The sequence below is a fragment of the Garra rufa genome, chromosome 11 (genome assembly GCF_049309525.1).
Source record: "Garra rufa chromosome 11, GarRuf1.0, whole genome shotgun sequence".
In the NCBI taxonomy this organism is placed as follows: Eukaryota; Metazoa; Chordata; class Actinopteri; order Cypriniformes; family Cyprinidae; genus Garra; species Garra rufa.
Window position 1 is genome coordinate 40533847 of NC_133371.1, and position 18447 is coordinate 40552293.

General features: G+C 37.1%; 2 protein-coding genes across 2 annotated transcripts in view; both read left to right on the top strand.

The window, feature by feature from the left end:
• The window catches only part of shank3a (SH3 and multiple ankyrin repeat domains 3a), a 287571-nt gene extending 285818 nt beyond the window's left edge, over positions 1-1753 (top strand). The window contains exon 22 of the mRNA XM_073851121.1: positions 67-1753. Within this exon, the coding sequence (XP_073707222.1) occupies positions 67-1746 (1680 nt within the window). The 3' untranslated portion in view covers positions 1747-1753. The remainder of the gene's footprint in view (positions 1-66) is intronic.
• A 1645-nt stretch (positions 1754-3398) lies between these two features.
• On the top strand, positions 3399-16496 carry LOC141346218 (SH3 and multiple ankyrin repeat domains protein 3-like). Its single transcript, XM_073851122.1, has 3 exons — positions 3399-4119; positions 5300-5340; positions 8178-16496. Exon 3 carries the CDS (start codon positions 8425-8427, stop codon positions 8725-8727), a length of 303 nt encoding a protein of 100 aa, XP_073707223.1. The 5' UTR covers positions 3399-4119; positions 5300-5340; positions 8178-8424; the 3' UTR covers positions 8728-16496.
• The last annotated feature ends 1951 nt before the right edge of the window (positions 16497-18447 follow it).

The window sequence follows — 18447 nt, forward strand, 5'->3', positions numbered from 1 at the left end:
GGAAAGGGACCTTTCGCTGCCGCCATTGCCGATGCTGTGAAAGACCGGGAGCGTCGTCTGGAGGAGAGGCGGAAATCCACAGTCTTCCTATCAGTGGGCACGATGGAGGGCAGTTCGGCACCACCCCCAGAGGCCCCCTCACTCACACCATCCCGTTCTGTTGATGAACGAATGCTCACACGTGAACTTGGACAGTTGCCTCCACCCGCCTTGGCGTTGCGCCCCTCTCCTGGGGGCACCACCTTCATTCACCCACTGACGGGCAAGCCCCTGGACCCCAACTCTCCATTGGCACTTGCGCTGGCCGCAAGGGAACGGGCATTAACCTCCCAGAGTCAGTCCCCTTCAAGCAGCCCTGAGCCCAGAACTAAACACGAAGCTGCTGGAGGGGTGCTGTATATGGAGACCCAGACCAAAGAGGCTGAGCGGTCAGAGGGTGAGGGGGTGTTTGCCTCACCTCCCTTTTCCCCTGCAACGAAAAGACTTTACGAGACCTCTGCCCCCATAAGCAAAATTCAGTGGGGAAGTCCCATATCCACCAGGAAAGAGTTAGAAGCAAGGACAGAAACAAAGGAGGAAAGGAAAATTGAGGACAAGAAGAGTATGATCATCAGCATCATGGACACGTCCCAGCAGAAAACTGCTGGGCTTATCATGGTTCATGCAACGAGTAATGGGGAGGCAGTGGGGCCCAGCCCAGAGCACACTGTCCCTTCTTCTAAGGGGGCGTTGTCGGAGAGCCCAAAACCCATGTTGGCCGAAATCAAACGTGCTAAGTCCCCAGGTTCCGATGCTCTTTCGAGATCCACCCTGCCTCCAGCCACAGCTCCAGCTTCCCAGCCACCTCCCAGCCCAGCCTCAGACAAAACCCTGGTACAGGGTAGTTCTGAGGAGGACGTGGAACCCTATACGGTCACATTGCCACCCGCCATGCTCTCCTCCAGTGACGAGGAGACGCGTGAGGAGCTCCGCAAAATCGGTGTGGTTCCTCCACCGGACGAATTTTCCAATGGCCTTCTTGGAAAGACACCAGAAACTGCAGTACCTCCTGCTCCTACGTTGGCGCAGACAACCCCTTTAGCTCCACCCCCGCCCCCCGCCCCTCCAGCAGCGGTCGCCACAGCAGCACAGGTCCCCGCTAGCAGTGGCCCGCAAGCAGCCTCAGGGAAGCCATCTGAGTCCCACCTGGGCCCAGAGTCTGCTGCTGACTCCGGGGTGGAAGAGGTAGACACTCGTAGCTCCAGCGATCACCACCTGGAGACCACGAGCACCATCTCCACCGTCTCCAGTATGTCCACACTGTCCTCGGAAAGCGGCGAGCCCACGGACACCTACACCACCCACGCAGATGGCCAGACGTTCATTCTTGATAAGCCGCCAGTGCCTCCAAAGCCAAAGCTCAAGTCCCAGCTCAGCAAGGGCCCGGTGACATTCAGGGACCCCCTGCTTAAGCAGTCATCCGACAGCGAACTGCTCTCACAGCAGCACGCGGCTGCGCTGGCTGCTGCTGCGGGAGCCTCAGGCCCGGCCAGACCCCGCTACCTCTTCCAGAGACGCTCCAAGTTGTGGGGGGACCCCGTGGAACCCCGTGCGCTTTCGGGGGCAGAGGAAGGCAAGCCCACTGTGATCAGCGAGCTCAGCTCCCGGCTGCAGCAGCTGAACAAGGACACGCGCTCACTTGGGGAGGAGCCGCTTGGAGCTTCACTCGACCCCGGAAGGAAATCGCCCGTGGTCGGTGCAAGGTAAGGCATGATCCTGGAGAAGACTAAATGCGTGTCAACTTTGCACTTTGTAACCAAATCAAAACTTACATGAAAAAGAATTCAACACCTTTTCTAAAGAGTTTATACCACAAATGCAAGTTTTCTATTGCTTAAATGGCATGTTTAATCAAAACCCACGGTTAATATGAAATAAAATGAACATAAACAGCATATTAAAAATCCTCTTGAAAATCACATAACATGTGTCTGTCGAGAGTTTCACAAGATTTAAAGAGCAGTCTTCTTTAACTTTTATTTAAACAAAAGCTAATCCAGAACCTTAAAATTTCTTACTCATAAAGAAGCATTAAGTGTTAACGTTTAACATGCTTTCTTCATTGAGACGTTTGGAGCCCCAGAACTATCTCAGCAATGGACGACCACTGGTAAGTAACGTAGAACAGCCTCAGGCTGATTTCACAGCTCTACCGTATAACCCGTAGACAATAGTTAGAAAGATATACAGTGGTGGCATAAACTACTGAAATATTAGAACACTTGTTTTTTTACCAGCTAAAACAGGTTTTAAGTCAGTTATTTCTATTTTTTGTCGTAATGTGTCAGTAGGAATTATCGGTTCATTTTACCATTAATTGTAATTATGAAGTGAGATTTTTGTTTGCACACAGAGATCTGATCCCATAATCATCCAGTCAGTCTGGAATGACATGAAGAAACAGAACAAACTGAGACAGACTAAATGCAGAAGAACTGTGGCAACGTCTCCAAGATGCTTCAAGAGACCTACCTGCAAAGCTACAATACTGTTAAAAGTTTTAGGCACTTGTGTAAAAATGCTGTAAAATGAGGATGCTGTCAAAAATAATGTCATAAATAGATTTTCTTTATCAGTTAAACTATTAAAGAAGTAGTTCACTTTCAAAGCTAAAATGTACAGATAATTTATTCAGTCCCTTGTCATCCAAGATGTTAATGTCTGTCTTTCTTCAGTCGATAAGAAGCTATATTTTTTGAGGAAAACATTTCAGGATTTCTCTCCATATAGTGGACTTCTATGGTTTAGAAGTTTTAATGCAGTTTCAAATTGCTCTAAACAATCCCAGCCAAGGAAGACGGCACTTATCTAGCGAAACGATCAGTCACTTTTTAAGCAAATGCACAATGTATATACTTTTTAACCTCAAATACTGATCTCGTCTAGCTCTGTGAGAACTATTTTGGTTCATGACAGTTAGGGTATGTCAAAAAACTCCCATCCATTTTCTCCTCCAACTTCAAAATCATCCTACATCACTGCAGAAGTACCAATCCAGTGTTTACAAAGTGAACGTGCGAAGAAGATCAAACACCCTTTACAAAAAAAAAAAAAGGAAAACAGTGATGTAGGACGATTTTGAAGTTGGAGAAGAAAATGCGATGAGAGTTTTTCGACATACCCTAACTGTCTTGAACCAGAATGCACAGAGTTCATGCAGAGCTAGGCAAGGCCAGCTTTTGAGGTTAAAAAGTACATAAATAGTCTTAGTCATTTTTTAGAAAATGATTGATTGTTTCGCTAGATAAGACCCTGCCTCGGCTGGGATCGTTTAGAGCCCTTTGAAACTGCATTTTGGAAGTTTAAACTCGTGGGCACATTGAAGTCTATTATATGGAGAGAAATCCTGAAATGTCTTCCTCAAAAAACTGTTTCTTCACAACTGAAGAATGATGGACATAAACATCTTGGATGACAAGGGGGTGAGTAAATTATCTCTAATTTTTTTGTTCTGGAATTGAACTTCTTTAAATTAAATCAACTTTTGGTGTGACCATCCTTTGCGTTTAAGCAGCTTTGCCCTAGTTGCACTTGCACATTGTTTTGCAGGTAGATCTCTTGAAGGAGATGTTGCCACAGTTGTTCTGAATTTATTCTGTCTCAGTTTGTTCTGTTTCTTCATGTCATTCCAGACAGACTGGATGATGATAAGATCAGATGTCTGTGTGGAGCACTGGCTGTTGTCAGACTCCTTGTGCAAACAAAAACCTAACTGGATTGTTACAATTAATGTTAAAATGAATTTTTGGAAAGGTAAACTAATATTTCCTACTGACACACTACAACAAAAAAAGAAATAACCAACTTAAAACCATTTTTATCTGGTGAAATTACTAGAGTTCTAATCATTTTGACCACCACTGTAGACTTTTCAGTAGATACACCAATACACATAACCAGGGACAGTTTGAGTTAAAATAATTAATGTTTCATTAAAAGGTTTCATATAAAATCTTGATTTTTTTAAGCATCAGCTCTGTACTATTTGCTTATATCCTCAAATACAGCTAAAGTCATTTATATTTCAACAGATGTGACAAGGACATGGAAGACAGTAAACCTTAGCTTTTAGCAACTAGGGTAAATCAAACGTCATTCCTTTTATTTTCTATTCTTTAACATCCACTAATCCCATACTGAATCACTTTTGCTGATTGTTCTGTGTTATATTAATCACTTCTGCAGGTTCTGTGTTCCCTTGTCCACCCTGGCAAATCACCAAAATGTCTGTCACTTGACAGTATTGTCACATATTCTCAGTTCATCTGTTTTGGTCATCAATTTCAGTGTCAGTGATGCAACTACATTATGACATAAATTTCATTTAAACCATGAAGCACTTATTTAAATCTGTGTCTATTGCCATTTGGGTGTTCACAAGGTAACAGATGGCCTGAGGGCATGCACCATCTCAAGCTTCAACCTCTCACCTTCTAAACTCTGTCACATCTAACACAGTGAGCTTTTTCCCTGTGGCCTGCTTCTCTTTGGCACTGTGCATAGTATGTATGTGGGTCCATGTGTGACTGATGTTTTTTTTTCTTACAACATCATGTGATACGAATGTGTTTAACCCATGTTTATCAGTAATTTTGAGCTACCCTCTATAAAGCTCTTTTAAAACTGTATGGTATTTGAATTGAAGCAGCTTAAAATTGTCTTTCTTATTGTATAAGCTAACATCATAATAATATCTCATTCCTATCAGTCTGCGTAATCGTTCTTTTTCATTCTCTCCAAGTGTTTCATTTCTGTAGTTTATTGACACTTTCATCCATTAATCATGCTAACACAGTGAGCTCCGGCTTCTTCTTAGAAAAACTGTTGCACATGTTTTATGCATTGTTTATTTTTCATGCATATTTGTTCGTTTTGCTTAATTTTGGTTTCATTTGACCAGAACAGCATCTTACCCCAGACAGAGGATGTTTCGAACGAAATGCTGTCTTTAATGTCACACCATCGTGTCTATATGTGCACGTTCTGCTATTGAAAGCTGGCGTCTGGGGCTAGCTGCACTCTGGTCTGTGTCGCTACGCATTTGGTTTGCATTCGATTGACATTGTTGAGGATGTGAAGTGTGTGGTGTTTGTTTTTGTTCTGTCATGGACTGATGCTAACCGACCGCTCTCTCTCTCCCATTGCCCCTCACTCTCTCTCTCTCTCTCTCTCTCTCTCTGTTTCTCTCTCTCTTTCTCCATCTCCCTCTCTCCCTCTTTCTCTCACTCTCTCTCTTTGCATGCTACGCTGCTCTGTCTAGAGCTGAATCTGAGGCTAAGCCCAGAAGAGCCGGGCACCTGTGTAAGTGCGCATGAATCATCTCATCTCTCTTTTTTTCTGTTTCCATGCCTCTGAGTCAAGCCCTGATCATCATCCACCCTTCCTCATCTACTGAACTGTCTTATGCTAATTTGGCCAGGCCTTTCTCAAGCCCAGCTTTTCCATGTTTTTCATTTGCTGCTTAATTTTTCTCAATCATCAAGTTACAAGGGCAAATGGATTTGATTAGTTTAAGGATAGGATGTTAGTTTTTGTTTAGATTTTTGAGGGGTAATGATCAGAGCTTGCACCTATATTGCTAAATAAATTCTGTCCTCTTCACCCGGGGTGCTAGTCATGTATTTTTAAAATAATACTAATATAGAAAGAGATTTGAAGGTTGAGATGTTATGCATGTCTTCACATCTGTCTTCTGTTATTTCTCATGTGTTGCATGTTTGGTTGTGCTTTTAGTGTTCTGCTGTAGTGCTCATATAATCTGTGTAAATCTGTCCATGTTTTACATTTCATTTAGATTGCATTCAAACTCACGTAACACCCCAGTCATTACCATTGATTGTTAACTAAGTAATTACATCTGACCTTTGCATCATTGCTCAAAGAGGCAGGTTTTAAGTGGAGAGTGAGTTTCTTCTACCTAGTTACAGTTATAGCCTGTATAACTAAAAAACAAACTAAATTAATGAATTTAGTGTAAGAAATTGAAATTAAAAACGAATGTTTATATTCATCTGGTCAGTTGATTTGCATTTAGTATTTTTCTTTTTAACTTAATTGCATTTAAATATACACAATTTTACATTGTTTAAATATTTAAATTAGGCTTTTTTGTCTAGTTTTCTTCTTAAAATATCTAGAAATCCTTAAAATGAAATTTACTTGAGAAGCAACACACCATAAGATGTCTTCGTGCACTTAATATTTTGGTAAGACTTTGCAATAAGGTCCTATTAGTTTTTAACATTGATTAACATTGGTTAATGAATTAACTAACAATGAGCAATACATTAGTAACAGTATTTAGTAATCTTTGTTAATGTTAGTTAAAATACAATATTTCATTGTTAGCTCAAGTTCAAGGTCCTTAAATAATATTAACATAAAACATTTACTTTTAATGTTGTAATATTCAATGTTGAAATGAACATATAGTATGTTAATATCTCAAACTAAAAAATCCTAGAAGCCTACAGATGTATTTAACTAATGTTAACAAATAAAACAATTATTATAAATTGTTACCAGTACTTTTTAATACTAAAAAATAAGTCTGCCAGTGCAGTAAGAGAAAATACACTTGTATTTAAGATACAATGCATGAAAATAAGACTTAATAGTATATGTGGTTTACTTCACAAGTAAATTTAGGGATTTTAGATATTTTCACTGGAAAATGAGTCAAAAAAAAACTAATTAAACTCATAATATAAGTAATTGGGGTAAATGGGATAAATTTAGATGTCATATTGACTAAGAAAACACTTTAAATTTTAAATATTAATTAAAATTATTAAAGTGAATTTTAAAATGGAAAATATTTAAATGTTAAATGCTTAAAATTTAAAATACAATTTTACAGTTTAAACACTGAAAATTAAATATGTGGTTTGCTTTACAAGTAAATTTGAAAAATGATTAAAAAAAGGCAAACTCATTAAAAAAAAACGTTTTTACAGTGTAAATAGGGCAAGTTTTGATGTCTAATAGTCTAATAGTCAATATGGATGACGAATATTGACTAAGAGGAAAACACTTTAAATGTTAAATATTTAAAATTTAATATAAAATTATACATTTAAAACACTTAAAAATAAATATTTGGTTTGCTTCACAAGTAAATTTTGGCTTTTTTTATATTTTCAATGGAAAATTAGTAAAAAAAAATTGCATTAAACTCATTAAGAAGTCCCTTTTACAGTGTAAATAGGGTAAATTTTGATGTCATATTGACAAAGAAGAAAAAACTTTTTGAATTGGAATTTTTGAAAATTTGAATACTGTATTTGAATTGGAATTTGAAACACTTGAAAAATAAATATGTGACCCACAAAACCAGTCATAAGGGTCAATTTTCAATCTTCTAAAAGCTGAATAAATAAGCTTTCCTTTAATGTTTGGTTTGTTAGGAAATCTGGAATCTGAGGGTGCAATAAAAGCAAAATATTGAGAAAATTACCTTTAAAGTTGTCCAAATGAACTTCTTAGTAATGCATATTACTAATCAAAAATTAGGTTTTGATATATTCACGGTGGGAAATTTACCAAATATCTTCATGGAACATGATCTTTGCTTAATAGCCTAATGATTTTAGGCATAAAAGAAAAATCTATAATTTTGACCTTTACAATGTGTCTTGGGCTATTGCTACAAATATACCTGTTCTACTTAAGATTGGTTTTGTGGTCCAGGGTCACATATGTGGTTTGCTTCACAAGTAAATTGAGGGATTTTTAGATCTTTTCGCTGTAAATGATTCAAAAAAGGCATTAAAACTCATTAAGAAGTCTTTTTTACAGTGTAAATAGGGTGAATTTTACGTCATACTGACTATAGAGAAAACAACATTTTTGTTGTATGACTGAAGTCTAAAAAACTGAAATCCAAGATCCTCCTTAATCTTATGATGTATTCTTTCTAACTTTGCTCCGCAGGTCTGTAACACCTTTGCACTTCTACTATTACAGCTAAACGCATTAATAAAACACCTCACTAACAACGTCTAACTCAAAGAGTGTAGAGTCCTAACACAGCTGATGCTTTCACTGCCACAGAATCTGCTGTTTCTCACTTCAAAAAAATTTACTTTCATCCTCTCTGCCCCCTTCCTTTTCTCTTTTCCTTTATTCCCTACATTCAGACTCTTCAGCAGTTTGGGGGAGCTCCATACTATCTCTCAGAGAGGCTACGGCACCACCTACACCATCAGACCAGGCAGCCGCTACCCAGTGACCCGGCGGACACCCAGCCCCGGTTCCCCAGACCGCTCGGATCCTCTGGGACCCATCCGGGGCTTCGGTCTGGCCACTTCTCCCATCACACCCCCCACCATCCTTAAGTCGTCTAGCCTCAGTCTCCCTCACGAACCGAAAGAAGTGCGTTTTGTCATGAGGAGCTCCAGCGCGCGGAGTCGTTCTCCCTCGCCTGCCCCCTCCCCAGGCATGCCCTCCCCACTGCTCACCCTACGGCCGTTCCACCAGAAGCCCCTCCACCTGTGGAACAAGTATGACGTTGGCGACTGGCTGGCCAGCATTAATCTGTCTGAACACCGGGAGCGATTCCAAGAGCATGAGATCGAGGGCTCCCATCTGCCTGCTCTGACCAAGGAGGACTTCGCTGAGCTGGGCGTGACACGCGTCGGTCATCGCATGAACATTGAGCGCGCCCTTAAACAGCTGCTGGAGAGTTGACCACGCGCCTCCCTCTACCTGTAGCTAGTCTCAACACCGTTTTCTTTTCTTATTTATTTGGCTTTTCTTGTCATTTTTAATGCAGTTTTTCAGCTTTAAATCTGAAGTGTGTCATTTCGATGTTAATATACTTCTACTTTCCAACACTTTTTGTTCTCAAAGGTATTAATATATAGCTACCATTTAGGTACTAATAGGTAGTGATGTGCCTGAATAGTGATTCCGTATTCAGAGAACAAAGAAGGCGTTCTACAAAGCCACTAAAGGCACATGGTTAACCACCTGTTCCATTACAGTACAAAGAGTTTCACTTATTACATATGATGGCGAATGGCTCTGTAATATAGATGGTTTGCACTTACATAACGATTTGGTCAGTTACACGGATACACGGCCATATTGGCGATACTCAGACGTAAACAACATTGCACGGTTAATGTACTACTGAATACATTGTTCAGCTAATTTATGCTCTCTAAACCATGGGAAAAGATGTTTTGGAGCTGCTAAATCATATAGAGATGGACTTGGTAAGCAGGAAAGGGCGTAATATTTTGACCAACCAAAGTTAATAAGTGGTAAAGATATGTATGAGCAGTATTAATTAAGATATTAGCCTAATATTTTACCTACATGACTGGAAATGATGAGAACAAACATGAATGTTGTCAAGGTTATAGCCCTGGAAATCCTGATTCAGTTTGCACTCCTCTCCTTGATTCGTTATAACTTTTGTTAGTCTATAGTACTCCAAATGTTTTCCCGGTCTGACAGATTAGTACAGCCCAAAACATAACAATAACTGACGATTTTCAGTGGCAATAATCAGCAAAATATGCGAGTTTCGTTCAGTTTAGTGGCATTGTTTATGCTCAGTGCCGCCAATATGGCCGATCGATGACGCGTCGTGAAAACACTACATGTGTACAACAACTACATGTGATTGTGAATGTCTAAAGTATAAGTAAAACATGAACACGCATTCAAAAGTGATATACAATGTAATTATAAAACAGTATAATTGCAAGAGAAAGCATCGAAATTTAATTTTTCGTCCCATCTTGAATTTATTCCCTTTTGGGGTTCCATTGTACACGTTGTTTCCTTTCTGAACACGGTATTCAGATTCGGGCACATCCCTACTAATAGGTCCTTTTTGCTACTATAATATGTAGTGCAGGGGTGTTTAATTTTGCTCTTGGAGGGCCAGTTTCCTAGAGTTTAGCTTGTCTGGAAGTTTCTAGTGATTCCGTAGACCTTGATTAGTTGTTTCAGATGTGTTTAACTAGAACTAGAGTTAAACCCAGGAGCAGGATTGGACACCCCTACTTTTAAGGTACTATTATGCACCCTTTATGGCTAAATAAGTGGGGTTGTAAAGAGGTGGAAAATTTCCGGACATTTTTGGAAAGTTCACAGAAATTTCCCTCCCTTTTGAAACCCTATAAATAAGGTACAAATGTGTAGCTTTTCAAATGGTGCTTATTGGAAGTTTTTTTTTTTTCTGGGAGTGCAATTTAATATTCTGAATACATTGCTCTGTTTATTTGAGCTTTCCAACCAATCCGAAACACCAACATTGGCAGTGTTAGTCCAACCAATTCCAGATTGGAAAACATTTAAACACAATAATTATTTTCACAATTTCCAATTGCTGCAGAAATTACACACTTCAGTTTTAAGTCTCACTATTTTCTAAATCCATCATTAGTATAGTGGGTGTTGACTCCATGCTGTATTTTGTAGCACTATCCTAAGCCCCTCCCACACTACTCCCAGCAGCCAATCACATTGCTTCTGTGTGTGTGGGAGGGGCTGTGGATTTAGTGATTAAATCGGCTTTGTTCACACTGCAATCTGATCTTTAGGGCTATATGTGACCCTGGACCACAAAAACAGTCGTAAGTAGCACGGGTATATTTGTAGCAATAGCCAACAATACATTGTATGGGTCAAAATGATCAATTGTTTTTTAATGCCAAAAATCATTAGGATATGAAGTAAAGATCATGTTCCATGAAGATAATTTTTGATTAGTGATTTACATTGCTAAGAACTTCATTTGGACAACTTTAAAGGCGATTTTCTCAATATATTTTGATTCCAGATAGCTGTATCTCGGTCAAATAGTGTCCTATCCTACCAATCAATACCATACATCAATGGAAAGCTCATTTATTTAGCTTTCAGACGAGGTATAAATCTTCGAAATATTGACCCTTGTGACTGGTTTTGTGGTCCGGGGTCACATATTGGAAAAAAGTGAGAGAAAATAAGTGTAAATCTGATCCCAAATAAGATTTCAACAGTTCACACTGAGTTTAATCTGATTTCAAACCACCAGTAATGTGGTTCGGAAAAAAATTTTGCTAGCCAAACTACAAAATTACAACAAAAACATTGTTTTGCTGTCTGTCTGAACGAAGCCTATTTGAAACATCTCGTAATTGATTCTTTGTTTCATTAGCATGATAAACACCCACTAATCCCTTAGTCGCGATTTCATTTTTTTCTTCTTTACTATCTGCTACGTGTCATTCATTCAGAAAAAGGAGGGATGCTGTGGAGAAAAGGAAGTTCAGTTGCCTTTCAGAGTATTTTTTTAGGAGTGGATGAGCAGAGTGGGCGTGGCCGGATCCTCTCTGTCTGCCGCCTGCCCCCTTCTGGCTGAGGGACGTACTACACTCGGAGAATGTTTAACCAACACTAGTGGCTTTTTCATAATCAGACTCTTACCTTTGGGTTTCCGAAGGAAATATGACATTAGATAGAATATCTCAATGTATTTAAATAGCTTTGAAAATGGAGAGAGACAGCAAACAAACAGGACGGACCCGTGCAAAACCTGCACACCTGTCTCTCTCCCTAGATGATTTATTCCACCAATAATTTACCCATTTTTACCAATTATATACATATATATTTGACAGAAAAAAGTATATAGATATATGAATATAACATTTTTGTCATAAATATAAAACTTATATATGATATTATATATATAAAAACAAAAAAACACTCTTGAAAATGATTTTTGATGGTTATCCTTTTACGATGGACTGTAGCATGAAACATTACATCACCATACGGAATGACGGTTGACTGGTTTGTTCGATTCGCATTGTACCACCCCTTGTTTTTGGTATAGTTGTACAGAACCTGGTCTTCCATCTCTAATTGAACATCCCACAGTGGGCTCTAACAGTGTGTTCATGTTTTAAACCCTTCTTTTGTCTGTTATTCATCATGTTCTTTCATATGAAACAAAATTGAAACACTTTTCATGCACACAGCCACACCAGTTTCTTATCCAAATTTGACCTAAACAAGTCTTCTTAATCTCGCATAAGAAGTTTATTCTGCAATAAGTGTGCGTGCAAACAAGTGTGTGAGGGGTGCATGACAGAACCACTGTGGGATGAGAAACATCTGGAATATTGCAGCTTGTCTGGATGGAAACGACTGGTGTTCAACATCTCATTAAGAAAGCAGAAGACAGAATCTATAATTGTAAACCGTATGGCTGATATGTTAACCTGCTGTAAGCACTGAAGCATTTGGCTTATTTGTTTTGGCCTTTTTTATTCCACTTGTTTCATTTGTTTTTCCTCTCCTCATAGGTGGATTTTGTAGCTTGTGAAATATGATGCTTAGAAGACTTTTTATTTCGAATGAATTTTAGAATGACAGTTAGCTAAAAGATAAGCTGAGGACAAAAGATTTAACGAAAAAACAATCAGCGGAAAAGACGCCCAGCTGTATATATGGACAAATGACGAAAAAATTTGCTTTTTATATCAATCACGAGCAATGTATATACGATAGTTTTCATATACATTTTTAAAAATCAAAAAATATATAGATCTATATATGAATGTTTGGCATATATGCATAGTTAACCACCTGTCAAAAAAGGTGACGATTTTACTCTTTGTATGGAGTTTTCGGGGGTGATTTGCACAAAACAAGGTGCTAGCATTTCAAGCCATTCATTCCCACCTGTCCCCTTCAACCCTCCATTAGGGCTCAACAGATGCATTCATGACCTGTTTGCAAATTTAAAACGAACAAACGCAGACCCAGACGCTCATTTCTCTTTTGTGCGCCATCAGTCCTGTTTTTAATACCTGACATATGTGTGTATGTGTCTGACTGTGACAGCAGAAAGAGTTGACGCTTCACCATTGCTCATCTGAAATCAGGCCGCACGCAAACAGCCAAGGTTGACGAGACCTTCTCAGTGCATCATCAGATGAAGCACGCCAGTAACACTGTGTAGGAAAAACCCCCATCTGCTGAGTAGATGCCATATTTGTCTTGACGCAAACGAAAAAAGAAGCTGTGAGCGATTGAAGTACAGCCTGTTCACACTGCGGGTAAATACAGATGTCACTCCTCTTCTTAATGCTGCACACTGTTAAATATGGGAGTGACATTCTAAACCTGAATTCGCTAGGGATACACAATTGTGATTTTAGGCATTTTAACATTATAATGTACAGATTGAAAAATGAATATTAATTGAGGGATTTGCTGAAGATTGTATTTTAGAGTTTTAGAATTTGTTTCTGTTAAAAATTAATTTTAAGTGAGTGTTAAAATAAAAAAAAATAATATATAGATTTAATAAATAATATATGCATTTTACATTTATATATTAATTTAAAATTTTGAGGGGGAATATATGTTTTTCCACAAAATTTTGGGGGTCAGTTTTTTTTCCCAATCAAAATTTTCTAGGTTAGTAATATTTTTTCCTCAAAAATTTAGGGGTCAGTATTTTTCCCCCTCAAAATTGTGGAAGTCAATGATGATTTTTTTTTTTCCTTAAAATTTTTGGGGTCAGTATTTTTTTATTTATTTTTTTATTGAGAAAGAAAGAAATTATTTTATTCAACAAAAATGCGTTAAATGAATTTAAAGTGACAGTAAAGACATTTATAATGTTACAAAAGATTTCTAGTTTTAGTTAAAAATTACTATTTAAGTCTGTCATAATAATATAGAAATTTAAAATTATATATTAAGTAAAAATTTTTAGGGGAAAATAATACATTTTCCACAAAATTTTAGGGGTCAGTTTTTTTCCCCTAAAAATCTTTGGAGGTTACTAACTCTTTTGCCTCAAAGTGATGGGGGTCAGTATTTTTATTTTTATTTTTTTTAAGTTTTGGGGGTCCGTTTTTTCCTCAAATTTTGGGGAGCAGTTTTTTTCCCTCAAAATTTTGGATGTCAGTTATTTTCTTCCCTGAAAATTTTGGGGGTCAGTATTTTCCCCCTCAATATTGTGGAGGTCAATGATTTTTTTCCTCAAACATTTGGGGGTCAGTATTTTTTTTTTTTTTTTTTTGAGAAAGAAATAAATTATTTGATTCAACAAAAATGCATTAAAGGAATCTAAAGTGACAGTAAAGACTTTTATAATGTTACAAAAGATTTCTAGTTTTAGTTAAAAATTCGTTTTTAAGTCGGTGTTAACATTTTAAGGGGAAAATAATATAAAAAATAATATTGAAATTTAAAATTATACTTTTTTTTTCACAAAATTTTAGGGGTCAGTTTTTTCCCCTAAAAAGTTTTGGAATTCAAAATAATATAAAAATAATACAGAGATTTAAAATTATACATTTTTGCCCCAAAATGATGGGGGTCAGTATTTTTTTTTTCCTCAAAATTTTGGATGTCAGTAATTTTGTTCCCTGAAAATGTTGAGGGTCGGTCATTTTTTTTGCTCCTCAAAACTTAGGTAAGTAGGTAAAATTTTGGAGGTCAGTCATTTTTTTCCTCAAAATTGTGGGGGTCAGTAAGTATTTTCTTTTTCCTCAAAATTTGGGGGTCAGTAATTTTTTCCTCAAAATTTGGGGGGTCAAATCTTTAAGGTGAGTTTTTTTTTTTTTTTTTTTTGCTCAAAATGTTGGAGGTCAGTAATTTTTTTGTCCTCGAAAGTATGGGTGTCAGTAATAATTATTTTTTTTCCTCAAATTTTTGAGGGTCAGTAATTTTTTTTTCCTCAAATTATGGGCGTCAGTTATTTTCCTTTCCCCTTAGAATTTTAGAGGTCAGTTTTCTTTCCTCATAATTTTGGGGGTGAGTATTTTTTTTTTTTTTTTTTTTTTTAAAGAAATCAATTATTTTAGTCAACAAAAATGCATTAATTTAATCAAAAGTAACAGTTAAGATACTTCTAGAAGATTTCTATTTATCAAAGAATCCTTTATCACAGTTTTCACAAAAATATATTAAGTGGAAAAACTGTTTTCAGCATTGATGACAATCAGAAATGTTTCTTGAGCAGCAAATCATCATATTATAATGATTTCTGATGGATCATGTGACACTGAAGACAAAAGTAATGCTGCTGAAAATTCTCCTTTGCATCAAAGAAATAAATTACATTTTAAAATATATTCAAATAGAATAAAGTTATTTAAAATTGTAATAAAATTATTGTTTGATCCTAAACATGCAGCTTTAATAAGCATAAATACTTTTCAAATGAATTAAAGACCTCTCTAAGACCTTTATATTATTATTTTTTTCTCTGAGTGACTCACATTTCCACCATAAAATGAGGGTTTTGAAAATCAAATGTGACTTGTGACTTTAAATCAGTACAAGATTGAACAGACTGTACTTTGATCACCTCACAGCCTCATTTCCTGTTGTGTGAATATGGTGGTTACTCCGACTGAAGTGTATTCTCTCGTCCTAGATGAAGACTAGTTATTATTTAGCTCCGCTCCTAAAGCAGCCGCTCTGCGTTAAACCGTCAGTCTGTCTGACTCTACAAGGGCTTGAATGAAGGTGTTGAGGGGCCGTTTGGAGTCGGGCCCCACGATAACTGTGAATTACTTACTCTACATGTCCTCCAATGCAGATGAGCCCTGGAAAAATACACACAGATTTACATCACATTAGACTTGTTAAGTCCACTTCATATTTTTTTAAAACATAAAAATCGTACATAAATGTTCAATTTTCAATTTAGAGATGACCTATTTGATTTCTCACTTTCCCTTTTTTCAGCTCATCGAGAAAAACAAAAACAAGCGTGTGTTTTTGTGAATGTCGTCCCACTCTGGACACATAGAACTGCATTTCTGAGCCATATGTACCAGTTTTCCTCTTCTCATCTTCTGAGCTGTGATTTTCGTTCTGTACACATCACTTTCATCTTTCACAATATTGATTTTACGTCGTGTACATTGCATTATAGTTGTTCTAGCAGGAGATGAAAGGATGTGAAGAAAAATGAACAAATGTGCCAAAAAGTAATTACCGTTTTTAGCTTTTCTTTGAGGTTTGTAGGAACTAAACGCTGTTTGAACCAGCACTATGGTGCCACCTCCTGGAAATCTTGAGACTACACACATCTCCTACTTTCTTTATCTCTTTTTGTTCCCCCAAATACAGGAGTTTATATACATTTCAGTGATTTCCATATGTGGCCTGATTCATTGAGTTTCATGTCTGGATTTAACAGTCTGTTCTGTTTGGCTTGAATTCCAGTAAGTCAATTAGTGACTGACTTGCTCATTTGGTGGACACTTTCCCTGACCTTCGCCCTTTACTCTCTCCCAATGTAGCGCAGACATCAGGGGTTCTGCATATTTAACCAGAATGAAAATTGCAATTGAATTCTTTGTAATTTTACTCGACCAATGGCAGGACGAAACATGAAATAAAACACATCATTTACATGACTACAGTATGTTCTATAGATAGGGTTGTCCATCTTGTTTTCTGACCAACAAAAGCACAATAAAAATGGCAAGAAATGCAGTATATACTGCTTTAATGAGCATTGTTTTCTGGTGGGTTGATTGCTCAGTTGAGGTTGTGATGGAGGTTTATTTCACTCAGGTACTACTGAACAGAAAGAGAGAAGCACTTTCCACAAAAAGGCGCAAAACAAGGCTTGAAACTCTGAAAAGGTCTTCATTTTGTAACTGAGGAAAGAATACTTAACCTTCAGAAAAAATACAATGTAAAACTGCTCATATTCACCTTATTCTTCAACGCGGATGAGACTTCCAGTTCATTATCCGCTATAGGAAAATAATGAGAAGAAAATCAGCATGTAGTAACAGTACAACTATTTGCAGTAACATAAGATAAGTAAGATAACACATTAAAATAACATGGTAAGACACACCAATTTAAGTATCAAGCAGCAAAACGAGCTGTTTTGTAACATCAGAACTAAAAAATACCAGGACGCCGATGAGACCGGAAGCCACGCCCATAAAATTTACAAATGGCCGCGTCTGTTCTTACAGGAAAATAAGATTAATAGTAGTATTTAGTTTTATGTATTTATGTATTTATGTATGTATGTTCATGATTTTATATATAAAATCATGAACTAGTGATGGGTGCTTTCGAAGCACTGCTTCGTGAAGCTTCGAAATCTCAGCGAATCATTTGTTCCGAAACATCAGAGCAAGTCTGTCCTCCAAAGGCAAAGCGCAGTAACTACACATTTGATCAAAATTGAGTTAAGGCTTAAAATGGGCTTTGTGACAACTGTTTTGTCTTGTGGCAAAGTCTCCTGGTTCAATTTTTTCCCATTTCAGAGAAACAAAAGTGTCAAAATTGCAGTAACTGCAAAATCCAAACTAATACCATATATGGTGTAGAAACTTTAAAGGCATTTTTCTCAGTTTCAGTGTTGGCGTAGTTACTGCACTTTGCCTTTGTAGGGCAGAAGTGATTTCTAACGAGGCTTCTTTACGTCAGAAGTATTTCGAAGCTTTTGGAAATTTTAATGGTTTAGATTTTTTTATTAAAATTAAGCGTCTGTAGTTTTTCCTGATCTTGTATTAGTTTTATCAGTTTGTAGACATTTTAATGACATTTGTGTAATTAAAAGGAAGGGTAGTACTTAATAGTCTCCAATTTGGACAGTTTATATACGCCCGTTTCCCCACTGAATAAAAAATAAAATTAAAAAAGGTGACTTTTTTCTTAGAATTGCGTGATACAAACTCGCAATTTTGACTTTTTTTCTCAAAATTGTGAGATATAAACTCACAATTGCGAGTTATGAAATCAAACCTGCAAGATATATGAAGATATAAACAAGATTAGATCTTTCAATTCTGAGAAATTGTGAGCTATCTCACAACTCTGAGAAAAAAAAGAGTCAGAATTGCTAAATACAAACTCGCAATTGCAAGAAAAAAAATCAATTCTGAGTTTATTTTTTGCAATTGTGAGTTTATATTGCGCAATTCTGACCTTATTTCTCGCAATTGTGAGTTTATATCTATATCTTTATATCTAAGTTTATATCTCGAGAAAAAAAGTCAGAATTGCGAGATGTAAACTCGAAATTGCGAGAAAAGTCAGATTTGTGAGATAAAAAGCAATTGCCTTTTTATTTTTTATTCAGTGGTGGAAACGGGCTTCCATAACATACAAAACAAGCCCTGCAAATTAATTTAAAAAAAACGTATTATATAGACACTTCATATGTTGTTTGATGGTTTTAATTGCAAATAATGTGTTATACAAATGTTATAAACATTTGAACGTTTTTTTTATCAAGTATTGGCTTGTTTTTGTTGCATTTACACAGTTTGATCAGCAGCGCTTCGAAACAGTGAATCGTTTTGCGAATCAATCGATCTCAGTTGATTCGAAGCTTCAAAAAGAATCGTTTCTCCCATCACTGTCATAAACATTAAATGCTAAATTCAAATCTATAGCATAAAACCT